The sequence below is a fragment of the Scyliorhinus canicula genome, chromosome 2 (assembly GCF_902713615.1).
Source record: "Scyliorhinus canicula chromosome 2, sScyCan1.1, whole genome shotgun sequence".
Lineage (NCBI taxonomy): Eukaryota > Metazoa > Chordata > Chondrichthyes > Carcharhiniformes > Scyliorhinidae > Scyliorhinus > Scyliorhinus canicula.
The window spans coordinates 53,283,265-53,297,028 of record NC_052147.1 but is presented as its reverse complement, the minus strand read 5'-3'; the positions used below and the strand labels follow the sequence as shown (position 1 = coordinate 53,297,028).

At 47.5% G+C, this 13,764-nt stretch overlaps 1 protein-coding gene across 1 annotated transcript; it reads right to left on the bottom strand.

Moving 5' to 3' along the window:
* Positions 1-12,965: 12,965 nt before the first annotated feature.
* Positions 12,966-13,425, bottom strand: LOC119962371 (40S ribosomal protein S17-like). Its single transcript, XM_038790338.1, has one exon. It carries the CDS (start codon positions 13,411-13,413, stop codon positions 13,012-13,014), a length of 402 nt encoding a protein of 133 aa, XP_038646266.1. The 5' UTR covers positions 13,414-13,425; the 3' UTR covers positions 12,966-13,011.
* Between the last annotated feature and the right edge of the window lie 339 nt (positions 13,426-13,764).

Below are 13,764 nucleotides of genomic sequence, written 5' to 3'. Positions count from 1 at the left end.
ATTATTTATCCCTCAATCCACATCTCAGAACTAGATTATCTCGGCATTGGCATATTGCTGTTGTATGATTTACCATGTGAACATTGGCTACTATATTTCTTATGTTAAAACAGTGACTACATTTCAAAAGTACTTATTTGGTTGTAAAGTGCAGTGCCCAGTGGTTGTGAAAGACACCATCTAAATGCAAGTCTTTCTTATTGAACTATTGAATTAGTACATTGCATCTGTCTTTACAGAGGAAGTGGTTGATGTGAAGGTTACAATAGAAAAGGAGAGGAAATGTCAGGACAGATTGAGCAAACGCATGAAAACAGGATTTTCATTACTGAAATCTTATGAGTCACCTGCCCAAATAAAATGCAACCTAGGTCAAATCATCAGCATTTATAGGAGGAAGGTCACTAGTATATATGTTGATGAGAGCTGGTGTGAGGACTGATGTAGGAGCCGGTTGTTGTTTATGCTTGGGCAGCTGATTTGATCTCCAAGGTGCACAAGAAACTGATGTTCGCTGATCATTTAGTTGGCTAGTTCTGACGTTTTCACACAGCGGATGATTTTCAGGAGTTTCAGTAGTGTGCCCACAGTATCATGGGCACAGGATAAGTCAACAAAGGCGGTTCCTGTCTCAGATGAATCCTGTCTTCAGGCCTTTTTGGAAACCAGCCTGAATATGTGAGGTCAGGATCTGCACAGAACAGTTAGCTGCATGTTAGGGCATTGCTGCTTCCTGGGTGGAACTCAGTCTATTTAGCAGGTGGCTTCCTCGGACCATGTATGTTATTGCGAGCAGGGCATTGGGGTGGGAGCTGTGTGGGTCGTCAAGTAGTTCCCCTGGCTTTGCAATGGCCACTATCTTGGATTTGTGAAAGATATTTGGAATGGTACCTATGCTCTGGGTGATGGGACACAGATTTGCTTGGAACTTCCCCATGAACTGATATTCTTCAAGAATTCTGGACAAATACCATTGAGTCCTAACTTTACCTGATTTGGTCACCATGAGGGCATTGTCCACTTTGTTTTGTGTGTGAGGGTTTGATAAGTCTGTCTGCTCTGGGGCAGTCTTGAGAGACTTCATCATTTTACCGTCTGCTTATCTTCCCTGTTGCCGGTATCTTTGAGTTCATTAGGAGCTCTGAAGTGTTGATTCTGGGCCATGTATATTATTGTTGCTTAGTTGTTGCTTGGCATCTCCTAGGCAGCTGAGATGTTTCCAAGTCTTTCAGCTTGAGTGTGTGAAATTAATTCTCTCTGCTGTTTCCTGCCACCTTATGATGTGCCCTTCATCATGGGACTTGAGTTCTGTTTCTCCATATTCTTCTAGAACCCAGAAAGCAAATGGCTTCTGGAAGGGGATGAAAGTTTTTCTGAAGACCCAGGGAACAAAGTTAGAGGCTGCCAGTTTGAGAAGTGGTGGTAGTTTTCGGGGAGGGATGGAATCTGATTGATAGAGAATTCTAAGTATCTGCTGTACCCAGGTTCTGTAGGCACTCTAACCTAAACTACTACCACCCCCCCCCCCCCTCCCCACCCCACCCTCCCCGCCCGTCTGCTGACGATTAATTTTCCACAAGGAAGTCGACGAACGGTTGCCACCTCCGGGTGAAAGCCTAACAGTGAACCTCTCAAGGTGAACTTAATTTTCTCCATACAGAGGAAGCTAGCCATGTCCGATCGCCAGGTCTCCGACTTCAGGGGCTTTGGGTCCCTCCATGCCAATAGTATCCATTTCCAGGCTGCCAGGAAGCAAAGGCCAGAACATCTGCCTCTTTCTCCTCCTGGATTCCCGGATCTTCCGACACCCCGAAAATCGCCACCTCTGGACCCAGCGCCACCCTTGTTTTTAAAACCTTGGACATGACGTCCACAAACCCCTGCCAAAATCCCCGAAGCTTTGGACATGTCCAAAACATGTGGACATGGTTCGCCGGTCCTCCCGGCAATTTTGTGCACCTGTCCTCCACCCCAAATAATCTGCTCATCCGGGCCACTGTCATGTGAGCCCGGTGCACAACCTTAAATTGTGTCAGGCTCCACTCAACGCGTCTGCCCATTAACCATCCTCTCTCTGACCTCCCAGCTCCTCCTCCCACTTACGCTTCAGCTCCTTGGTCAGGGTTTCCTCTGACCCCATAAGCTCCTTATAGATGTTCAAAACCCTCCCCTCCCCTACCCACCCACTAGAAACTACCCTGTCCTGAATCCCCCTCAGCGGTAGGAGCAGGAAGGTTGCCACCTGTTTACGAAGGAAGTCCCGCACCTGCAAGTATCTGAATTTGTTTCCCCTTGCCAGCCCAAACTTTTCCTCCAGCACCCTCATACTCGGAAAGTTCCCCTCTATGAACACATCCCCCATCCTCTCAATTCCCGCTCTCCACCATAACCGGAACCATGGGGGATCCATACTCCCTGGGGTAAACCGGTGATTATCACAAATTGGGGCCCAGACCGATGCTCCCACTGTTCCCACATGCCCCCTCCACTGACCCCAAACTCTCAGGTCCGCCACCACCACAGGGCTGGTGGATCACCGCGCCGGTGTGAGTGGCAGAGGCGCAGTTGCCAATGTCCCCAGATGGTGCCCTTACAAGAAGCCGCCTCCATACGCACCCACGCCGACCCCTCCCCCACCACCCACCTCCTGATCATGGCTATGTTAGCCACCCAGTAATAATTACTCAAATTTGGCAGCGCCAGCCCGCCCTCTCCCCGGCTCCGCTTGAGCATTACCTTCCTTACCCGCGGGGTCTTGCCCACCCAGATAAAGCCCGTGATCACCCTGTTGGCCCCCTGTTGAAATACAAATAGGAACTTCGGGAGGACTGTCATTTTCGCCGTTTGTACCCTCCCGGCCAGCGACAACGTCCCACGTCCCATCTCCAGAAATCGTCCTTCATTTGGTCCACTAGCCTAGCCAGATTCAATTTATGCAGCCGGTCCCATTCCCGCGCCACTTGGATGCCCAGATACCTAAAACTACCCCCTACTGACCTAAACGGCAGCTCCCCCAGTTGCCCCTCCTGTTTGCCTGAACCACAAACATCTCACTCTTATCCATGTTTAGCTTATACCCCGCAAACGGCCAAATTCCCCAAAAATCTTCATGATTTCACCAATCCCCTCTACTGGGTCCGAAACGTACAGAAACAGATTATCCGCATAGAGCGAAACCCTGTGCTCTTTTCTGCATCCATTGTGATCACTACCTCAACCTCCCTACCTTCCGGGGGCATCATGATCACATTTTTTTTTTTTTTATTTGTCATGATCACATTTAACAGCCTCCTTACATTGGCCACCAACTGCCTACCCTTAACAAATCCCGTCTGGTCCTCCCCAATGACGTCCGGAACACAGTTCTCAATCCTGGAAGGCATGATTTTGGCCAGCAACATGGCATCCACATTCAGCAGGGAAATTGGCCTGTTGGACCCACACAGTTCCGTGTTCTTGTCCCGCTTAAGAATCAGCAAAATCATTGCCTGTGACATCGTCGGGGGCAGCACCCCTCTTTCCCTTGCCTCATTGAACAACCTCAACAACAATGGCCCCAGTATTCCCGAGAACCTTTTATAGAACTCCAATGGGTACCCGTCCGGACCGGGGGCCTTAACCGCCTGATTGGCCTTCAAGCCTTCCACTATCTCTTCCAGCCCAATTGGGGCCCCCAGCCCTTCTACCCACTCTCCGTCCACCGTTGGGAAATTCAGCCCCTCCAAGAAGTGCCTCATCCCCTCCGACCCCCTCCATGCTCATAGATCGACCCCCTCGCCTTTCACAGCTGTCCCACCGCCCTCCCTGTGGTCAGCAAGCTAAACTCCGCCTGCAACCTCCCTCAGGAGCCCTGCCTCTGGGGTCTCCGCATACCTCCTATTGATCTGTAATATCTCACTTACCAGTCTGTCCGTCTCTGCCCTGTCAAGCTTCTCCCTATGAGCCTGGATCGAGATCAGCTCCCCCCTTACCATTGCCTTCAATGCTTCCCAAACCACCGCTGCCGAAGTTTCCCCCGTGTCATTGACCTGCAGATAGTTCTGAATGCATTTCCTCAGCCACTCGCACACCCCTTCATCCGCCAATAGTCCCACATCTAACCTCCAGTGCAGGTGCTGATTACTGTCTTTAGGATGGTAGTATGTTGCTCATGCTGTAAGCTTTAGTTTATTTGGTAGCTCATAGACATTTGCGATGATCAGCTTTGCTACTTTGATGGAGGTGAAGTAAGGGTCACCTAATTTTAGTGGTCATCTGATTTTAGGTCTTCTGTACTTTTGGTGAAGCTTTCCTTGATGTAGGTGGCTCGGCCATATGTCTTGTTATCCCTGTTTACAATTAGTTGGTTAATTGGAATGTGGGCTATATGGTTGGAGATGACTGAGAGATGGGCTTTTTGCAAGGTGGCTATGTCAAATTTCTTGTCAGAGTAGTTTTTGTTAATCGCTCATGTTTTGTCCAGGATAGGGCAGTTACTGTTGTTGTTCCAAGTTGATACAGCAAAAATCTAATTAACATTGAATCTTTAGTGTAAGTGACACTTTCTTCCAATATCTCTGAGTGGAATTTGAGTGCTATTTGTTTCTTTTTGTCAAAATTAAGAGGATCTGTATTGTATGTTGAAGTGATGGACTTGTATGTGTGGTGATCCACAACTGTATATATATGTGTACCTGTATTAGGGGATGTACAGCAGTACCTGCTATTACAGGTTTGCCGGTAAGCCCCTGCCGGCTAGCTCCGCCCACAGGGAGACGTATAAATATTCATGAGTTCTCCTTAGCTGCCATTCTACAGCTGCAGTCGAAGGAATAACATCTCACGGTAATAAAACCTCTCTTGTACCGATTCGAGTCTTTATGTGCAATTGATAGCGTATCAATTTATTACCGTGAGATTTTCCGAATCATGGACATCAGAATAAAACCTGACCGTTTGCAGCTGGATCCGCAATCGCCGAACGCCAGAAAAGACTTTAACCACTGGCTGGCTGTCTTCGAGGCCTACATCACCTCAGCGGACCCTACACCATCGGAAGCTCCGAAAATTCAGCTACTCTACTCAAGGTTGAGCTCCAGCATGTTCCCGCTGATACAGGATGCGCCGAACTACGCCCGCGCTATGGAACTTCTAACTTATGTAGAAAAAAACTGGTTTTTTTTTTTAGACCACCTCAAGAACCTTTCTAATTTAAATTTGCATAATCATCATTTCAACAAATATTAAATGATTTCTAATTATAGAATGTTAGAACAAGGTACCACGAGGATCAGTTCTTGGACTTCAGTGATTTAAAATTTATATTAATGACTTGGATGAGGAGACTGAGTGTAACATATCCAAGTTTGCTGATGAAACAAAGCTGGGTGGGAAAGCCAGCAATTAGGTGGATGCAAAGGAGCTGCCGGAGAATATAGACTGGTTGGGTGAGTGATCACGAAAAGGAAGCAAGTGGAATACATCGTGGTGAAGTGTGAAGCTGTCAACTTTGGCAGGGAGCATTAAAAAGCAGAATATTTTGAACGATGAGAGACTGGGAAATGTTTATATTCAAAGGAATATGGATGTCTTTGTGCATGAATCGCAAAGTTCAACATGCCGGTTCAGCAGGAAATTAGGAAGTCAATGGGATGTTAGCTTTTCTTACTAAGGACTTGGAGTACGAGTAAATATAACAAAATTATGCAGGGCATTATTGAGGAGTACTGTGGCAAATTTGGACTCCCTGCTGAAGGAAGAACATACTTTCCAGAGATGGAATGGAAAGAAAGTTCACTAGACTGGTTCCTGAGATAGAAGGATTTTTCTCTGAGGAGAGATTGAGGAGTCGAAGACGAATATTCCAAGAAACGGAGGTGTTTGAAATATAAAATTCTTAAAGGGTAAATGTGAAAATGTTTCTCCTGCTGGGAAATCTAGAACAAGCTCAGGATAAAGGTCAGTGATTTAGGACTAAGATGAGGAGAAATGTCTTAACTCAAAGGGCCATGAGTCTTTGGAATTCAAAACCAAGGTTGATAAGAGTTTTTGGTAGTAAGGGAATAAGGGATATGGGTTTAGTGTGGAAAGATAGAGTTGAGGTAGAAGATTAGCCACCATCTTGTTGAATGGAGGCTTGAAAGGCCAAATGACCTGCTCAAGTTCCTACTTTATGCTTTTATGTTCTTAATAGAAACATATCAAGGCTGACTAATTTTTGAACTGCAGCCTATCTTTAAAGTGCATACAAGAGCTAATAGAGGAAAAAGTGACTCAGAATCATGATGTAATGACTGAGTTGTGCAACAACTTTATGTGTTCTGTTCATTTTTGGAAACAACACAAGAGGTCAATAAACTTCCTGTACTCTTCATGATAAGGTCAGTGATTACCTCTAGGGACGTGCTATAATTTCATTACAAGCCTTCAACAATTAACAATGGCATTTACTTAATCCATTTTGCAACAAATTGTGTTTTGTTTTATTCACTATGCAAGGCAATTTTAAAAGTTGCATGGTTAAGATAAAATAATTATTTTGGCCAATGAAATGCCATTATGCAACTCAATTCTAATACATGGCTTGAAATCATATTTCACAAATATTGCATTTATCATTGTTTCCATATTTACAGAAGCCTGCTGATGGCAACTCTGCTTAAAGTAGCACAAGGTAAAATGCCTGTGTGCCTTTATGCTAATTGATTCCTCTCACTGAAGTCCTAAATGTTACACATTCTAAAGATCATCTTGTTTAGGCTCTCTGTGCTTACCTTCATTTATTGAATTCTCACACATTTCAGGATTGCTGCCTGTGACTACACAGCAAATCAAAATATGAATTTCTGGAATTATTTAGATAAAGATCAAAGTGCAGAATGTTGCACAATCATTTGTTCCACAGCGAAGAGCTAAATTTTAGTTTAGCATAACATGCAAATCCAATTAACTTGTGCAGCTGTTTCTCTGATTCTCAGTTGAATCAATGAACAACATGTATGACTCACTATTGGTGTTCTGCTTCCTTTCTTGGCTAGCTGGAAAAGAAACACATGGCCACGGGTGAAAATAAGTCAGGTAATTCAAAGTAGGAAAAAACTTTCTGAGATCTATGCCAGACTGCCTTTCTTTCCATCAGTCCAGATTTTTTCTATTGGATAACAACAAATATTGATCTTGCAAGACACTCTAGCCCTAAATCTCCATGGGGTTCTCCTGCCATAACTTTGGAGTGTAATTGTCTCCAGATCCTCCTCATAAATTTTCTTAAAGGCAATTTTTAGCAGTATACAGCATTTCTCCAAGATTTTGCTCACCTTCCGCTGGAGAACCCCAATTGAAATATCAGCGGCGGAATTCTCTATCCCTGAGGCTAAGTGTTGACGCCGGGGCAGGATTCGCAGATTTCCACAACAGCAAAACTGGTGCCACACCTGGACCGATAGAACTGGCGCCACGTGGAGTGCAATTGATTCCAATGAGAAACGGTCCCGGATTCGCCGGTTTTGCGATTGACACTCAGGAGGCTGACAAGCTGCAGCCGCATATACACACAGCCCTCCACACACACACCATCCCAGCCATCAAGGTAGCAGCAAGAAGAGCGGCCCTAAGATTCACGGACGCCGAGCTTGAGACGCTGCTGCATGCCGTGGAGGAGAGGTGGGCCATCCTGTACCGGGCCAGGAAAGAAGGCTGCCAGCTGCCACCGCTCGCTGTGCCTGGGCGCAGGTGGAAGAGGCAGTAAGCGCCACGTGCAACACTATCCGGATCAGCCAGCAGTGCCAGAAGAAACTGCACAACCTCCTCAGGGTGGCCAGTGTGAGAAGGCAGCACTGTGCCCCTGGCACCAACCTCCGTCCCACGTGCCCGTAACCCCAACCCCCCCCCATCAGGAGGGCAGCCGAACCCCCACACCACCATATGCCAGCACCGGCCACCATGGCGTGGGTGCCCTAGCCACTGAAAGCATCAGCTACCTACCCCTTGAGCTGCAAGCATCGGACTGTCTAACACTATGCCTTTTCTGCTCCCCCCCGCCCAGGACAAGGCTGTTGGAAGTGGGAGAAGTCTGGAGGGGATCGCTGTACCTGTGGCCCCTCACTGCGGCAGAGAAGTGGGCCCTAGGCATAGTCAGCAGGCCGAAGGAAAGGGAAGTGTGGAGATTGGCCTCGGGCGAGGAAGTGAGACATTGCTGAGTTGCCTTTCCCGGTGACATGAGTGTCACCCCCCCCCCCCCCCCTCAAAACCACCCTCATCCTCTCACCTCACACCACCCCCTCACCCCACACCACCCCCTCAACCACCCCCCCCCGGCCTGCGGTCTAATCATGCGTCCTGTCTTGTGTCTTCCAGGACCTGCTGGTGATGGGGTGGGCCCATTGGTGTCCCCCGTCCCAAGCCAGAACCCTGGGTACCGAGCAGCGATGAGGATACCGACAGGGATGGGAGCCATATACCCGAGACGCAGGAAACCCTGCAGATCGGGCCGGAGGATTACACAGATTTCCCGTCACAGCTGTCATCAATACCTTCCACCATTGCAGAGACACTCACCTCGGCTGGGCACTTTAGTGAAGGGGCTCCTGGGACACTATCTGGTGCTCACCACACAAATGCTCTGGTACATCAGGTGGAGGTAGGAATTCCCAAGGAGGGTGGGCAGACACCAGGGACGAGCTGCCGTCCAGATGGATTACAGGCTTCAGGAACAGTCCCTTCGATCGTGGAGATGCAGTCAGTTCCCGGCACCGTGGGGGGCCTCTGGCCCTGATGCCTGTCCCTGCTTCCAGGGGACCGTCAGCTGGTGCTGCTCTTGCCAGCGATATGCTCCGTGGCCCTGTCCAGTGCCCCACCTGTAGGGGCTACTGTGGGCATTACTCTTGTGTGGGCCGCGTGATGCCCCACTGGTGAGTGCCGGCCGGTTGGGTTGGGGGGGATTGGTATTACAGAGGGTGGGGTGCGGGGGTGGTGGGTGGGGTGTGGAATTCGGGGTGGTGGGTGGGGCCACCCATACGGCCGGTATCACTCTGCAGAACCTAGGCCAAGGCGGGTGGTCAGGGCGTGTGCAGCTAGATGGCTGCGGCAATGGCGGTCCGTGCCTGGGCACCACCTCGGTCCTGTGGGGGGTCACCTCGGCCCCAAGGCCCTTCTCCCCGCCCCCCAGCCAGCCCGATCAGTATCAGGACTGGCAGCCCATGGTCGCGCCTCTCTGTGTCCTACCTCCTATCTCTCCCTCATCATCTACGGTGCCTGTTTCACGCTTTTTAAAAGCAAAAGTGTGCCTCGCTGTCAGGAATTCCCGCCAGTGGAGGCAAAGAATCGTGAAAGCCCAGGCCTGCTACTGATATGTCAATGGCGTTTACTATACGTGTGGAGTGGAACGCATTGACGCCGCTGTCAAGGCATCGGAGAAGTGCGATTTGGCATAAAACCGGCGCCCATCATGATTTTGGTGCCGTCAGCCGACGGAGAATCCCGCCCCAGGTGGTTGTCTTTTTTCAGTGCGCTGACTGACTAGGCAGTCAATGTTGCAGCTTCCTCCTATCTCCAACCAGCCAGATTTTTGGCCTTGATCGCCATCGCACAACTAGGCATGAGGCACTAGATCGAAGCTGGGGAATGTGGAAGAGGGAACGAGTGATTGTGAGTTGTCGAGGGCATCGATGGGGGTGGGTTGTGGGGTGGGATGCCTGCATAAAATGGCAGTGAGCCCATGGAGGAAATTGGAGGGGTGTCATGGATCAGACCAAAGGATGAAGCTGGGGAGGTTAATAAGGGAGATCGGTAGGCTGGGGGAAGCACTCTGCTCCTTCTGGCCCATCAACCGGTCCACCAGTTCTCGCCTACTTTCAGCTGCTTAGTTATCTGAGGCCTAGGAAACATGGCCGACCAGTGTTGAAGCTGGAGGATAGATAAAATGTTAGGAATGCAGCCTCATTAAAATATTTTAAAAATTTTATTCATGTGTCACTGGAAAGTTCTGCATTTATTGTCCATCTCTTTGAAACTTGTTGAATTTTTGTGATGCCTACCAGTTTAGGGTTCAACCAAGCACTAACTAGATAGACATGAAGCATAAAGTTTTTTAAAATAAGTTTAGAGCACCAAATTATTTATTTTTCCAATTAAGGGGCAATTTAGCAATCTCATTCCCATTGTAACCTTTCAGTGGTCTTGTCTGATTGACGATTTTTGGTTTAACTCGCAGGACGTTCAAATCGGACAAACTGAGAAGGTTGGTTCTCGTTCCTGTGTCGAGCTTGCATTTGATCAATGTGCCATTCAGCATCCATGGAATTGTCCATCTGTCTTCTATGGTACCAGCATCACTATTGCTGCAACTGATAAGTAAGACTTCTTCACGTTGCATATTCGGACTCATCGTGTCCTCAGTCGAAATCAGATCAACGAAAAACAGGACTTCAATGGGCACCTCATCAATCACGTTGACTGATCCTGTTTGGCTCACTATTGGATATGAAAAACATTGCTTCGCAAAGTGATTTGTTCTGCCACATTTGAAACACACCTTCCCAAATACTGGACATTACCGTGGAAAATGTCGATTTCCTCATCCCTGGCAGAGAATGACGGGTCAGGTCGGCCGCTTAAAGTGGCCGCCCAAGTGGCAACACGGCGGCACAGTGGCTAGCACTGCTGCCTCACGGCGCCGAGGTCCCAGGTCGACCCCGGCTCTGGGTCACTTTCCGTGTGGAGTTTGCACATTCTCCCTGTGTTTGCGTGGGTTTCACCCCCACAACCCAAAGATGTGCAGGGTAGGTGGATTAGCCACGCTAAATTGCCCCTTAATTGGAAAAAAATGAATTGGGTACTCTAAAAAAAAAATTTTTAATGGCCGCCCACACTGAGACCAAGTTTCTTATTCAACTGCGTCACTATACATACGGCGCTGGGTTTTCTTCGATATTGGCGCTAAAATATTTCAGGTTGAGCGTACAGCTAGCTCGCTTGCATGACAAATATTGATAGCGTTTTCTAATTGAAGCTCTTCTTCCCTCAATAGCCTCTCATGTACCTTACCTTCGATATCCCGAACACTAGCTGATCGTGGATCATTGACGACTTTAATGTACTAAATTTGCACGACTGCCTCTTCAACTGCAAGTCGGTCAGAAAACTATCAAAAGATTTGCCTGCCTTCTGGGTATGCATACGAAAGCTATAACGTTTGAATGTTTCATTTTTCTTCGGGGAGCAGTGCCAATCAAAGTACATTATTACTTAATTGAAGCTTTTGCTGTCCGCCTCGCTGTCGAACGTGAAGGTATTATAAATGTCTATGGCTTGAGGACCTACTACCGTGAGCAGTGCAATATGTCTTTTGTCAGGCTGTGTCTGCAGGCCAAGGGCTGCAACATAGAGTCTGGATTGCTGTTTAAAAACACGGCAATTCTCGAATACGTTACTGGTGACTTGAAGCTGGTGAGGTGCCTTCAGACCTTCCATCTCTAACTTCACAGTATTTCCGTGTATTGAGTTCCAGTTGCCCGTAGTTTACCAGGTAGGTGGAAGAATTTTCTTTTTTCTTTCTTCGTCCCATCTTCTCCGTAGTTATCTTCAATTGTTCTACATACTTGGTACCATGTTACATTCTGTCTGTGGCCATGGTAAAGATGCACACAGAACATCTAGTTCTATAGTTTATTAACAAAATGACCACGTGGAAAGATAACCAACGAACTATGATACAAAGATAACGAATAAGTGAATTCAGTGAGTTCTCCTGGAGCTACTTCTCAGCGGCTGTCCTCTAATACGACTTACTACCAACTACCGGACCTCTGGAATCACATGGTAGATCTCTATCGCCACCTGCTGGTCGGAGGTCATATATTCAAGCATCTACATTGCTATGCATATCACCACAGTCTGGTGTGGGATGGGAGGTTAACTGTTCTGAGGGATATTGTTGCAGATAATTTTCTCTTTTAGAATCATAGAGTCAGAGGGTTTCAGTATGGAAACAGGCCCTTCGGCCCAACTTGTCCATGCCACCCAGTTTTTAACCACTAAGCTAGTCCCAATTTCCCGCATTTGGCATATATAATAATAATCTTTATTATTGTCACAAGTAGGCTTACGTTAACACTGCAATGAAGTTACTGTTAAAAGCCCCTAGTTGCCACATTCCAGCACCTGTCTCCCTGGCGCTATGAAGCAACCACCTTATGGATTTAGGCTTTCATCTTTACAGAAAAGAGTATTTTTTTTTAAGGTTCTCATGGTACGGCAACATGGTAGCATAGTGGTTAACACTATGGCTTCACAGCACCAGCGTCCCAGATTCGATTCCCGGCCTGGATCTCTGACTGTGCGGAGTCTGCACATTCTCCCTGTGTCTGCGTGAGTTTCCTCCTGGTGCTCCGGTTTCCTCCCACAAGTCCCAAAAAACGTGCTTGTTAGATGAATTGGACATTTTGAATTCTCCATCAGTGCACCTGAACAGGTGCTGGAATGTGGCGACTAGGGGCTTTTCACAGTAACTTCATTGCAGTGTTAATGTAAGCATGTGACACTATTAAAGATTATTATTTAAAAAACTCTCCTCCACTAACCTCGCCATCTCTGCTCCATCTCTGTGTACCGTATTGAAATAAACTCTCCCCCTTACTACTGCCTTAAGTGCCTCCCATAATGTGGCGGCCGAAACCTTACCTGTGTCATTCAGCTCCACATATCCCCGACTAGCAGCCCTCACCTGCTCACAAACCTGTTCTGCCAACAGCCACACATCTAACCTCAATTGTGGACTTTAATGTTCAGGACTTTCCAAAGCACTTCATAGCAATGAATGCTTTACAGGTGTAGTTACTCATGTTTGATAGGTAAGCACAACAGACAATTCGCACACTGCAAGGCCTCACAAACAGCAATGAAATGAATGGCCAGTCATTCTGTTTTGGTGGTGGTGTTTGAAGGCAGAATGTTGGCCAAGACATTGGCATAATTCCCTGCTTGTCTTTACTTTTGTCTTTTTTAAATGATAGAACATTGTAGTACAAATAAACTTTAGACTCTTGGACTCCTGAAGGCCATTCCTACCGAAGGCTGTGTGACCTGTAGATTCGACAAGTTGCCAAAGTCCAGCAGCTTCAGCATCTCCTTGGTGTCTGGGTCCACCACAATCATCTCCTGATCCAGAGTGGAAACCTCTGGGACATAGTTATCCCTCCTCTCCCGCTCTTCTTCCTGATGTTTGATGGAGATGCCTCTGACAGGCCCATGCTGAATTCGCTTCATTAAGTGTGTCACATACCGTGCAATTTTGTTGCAAAGTTTCTTGCTGCGGATGATGGCAATCTCTTCGCATACCCTCTTGTTGGTGTGGAAGTCATTGTCGAGGCAGATGTAATACTTTTTGATGATCACTCGGGCGGCTTTCTTGACCGTCTTAGTCCTGACACGACCCATCTTGGATGCCGACCCAGGAAAGAGTCCCTGCTTGTCTTCTTTGGACTTTCAGAAGGCTTTTGACAAAGTCCCGCATAAAAGATTAAATGAAATGAAATGAAAATGAAAATCGCTTATTGTCACGAGTAGGCTTCAATGAAGTTACTGTGAAAAGCCCCTAGTCGCCACATTCCGGCGCCTGTCCGGGGAGGCTGGTACGGGAATCGAACCGTGCTACTGGCCTGCTTGGTCTGCTTTAAACGCCAGCGATTTAGCCTGGTGAGTTAAACCAGCCCCTAGCATGTAAAATTAAAGCGCACGGGTCTGGGGGTAGTTTATTGAGACAGATAGAAAACTGATTGGCAGACAGGA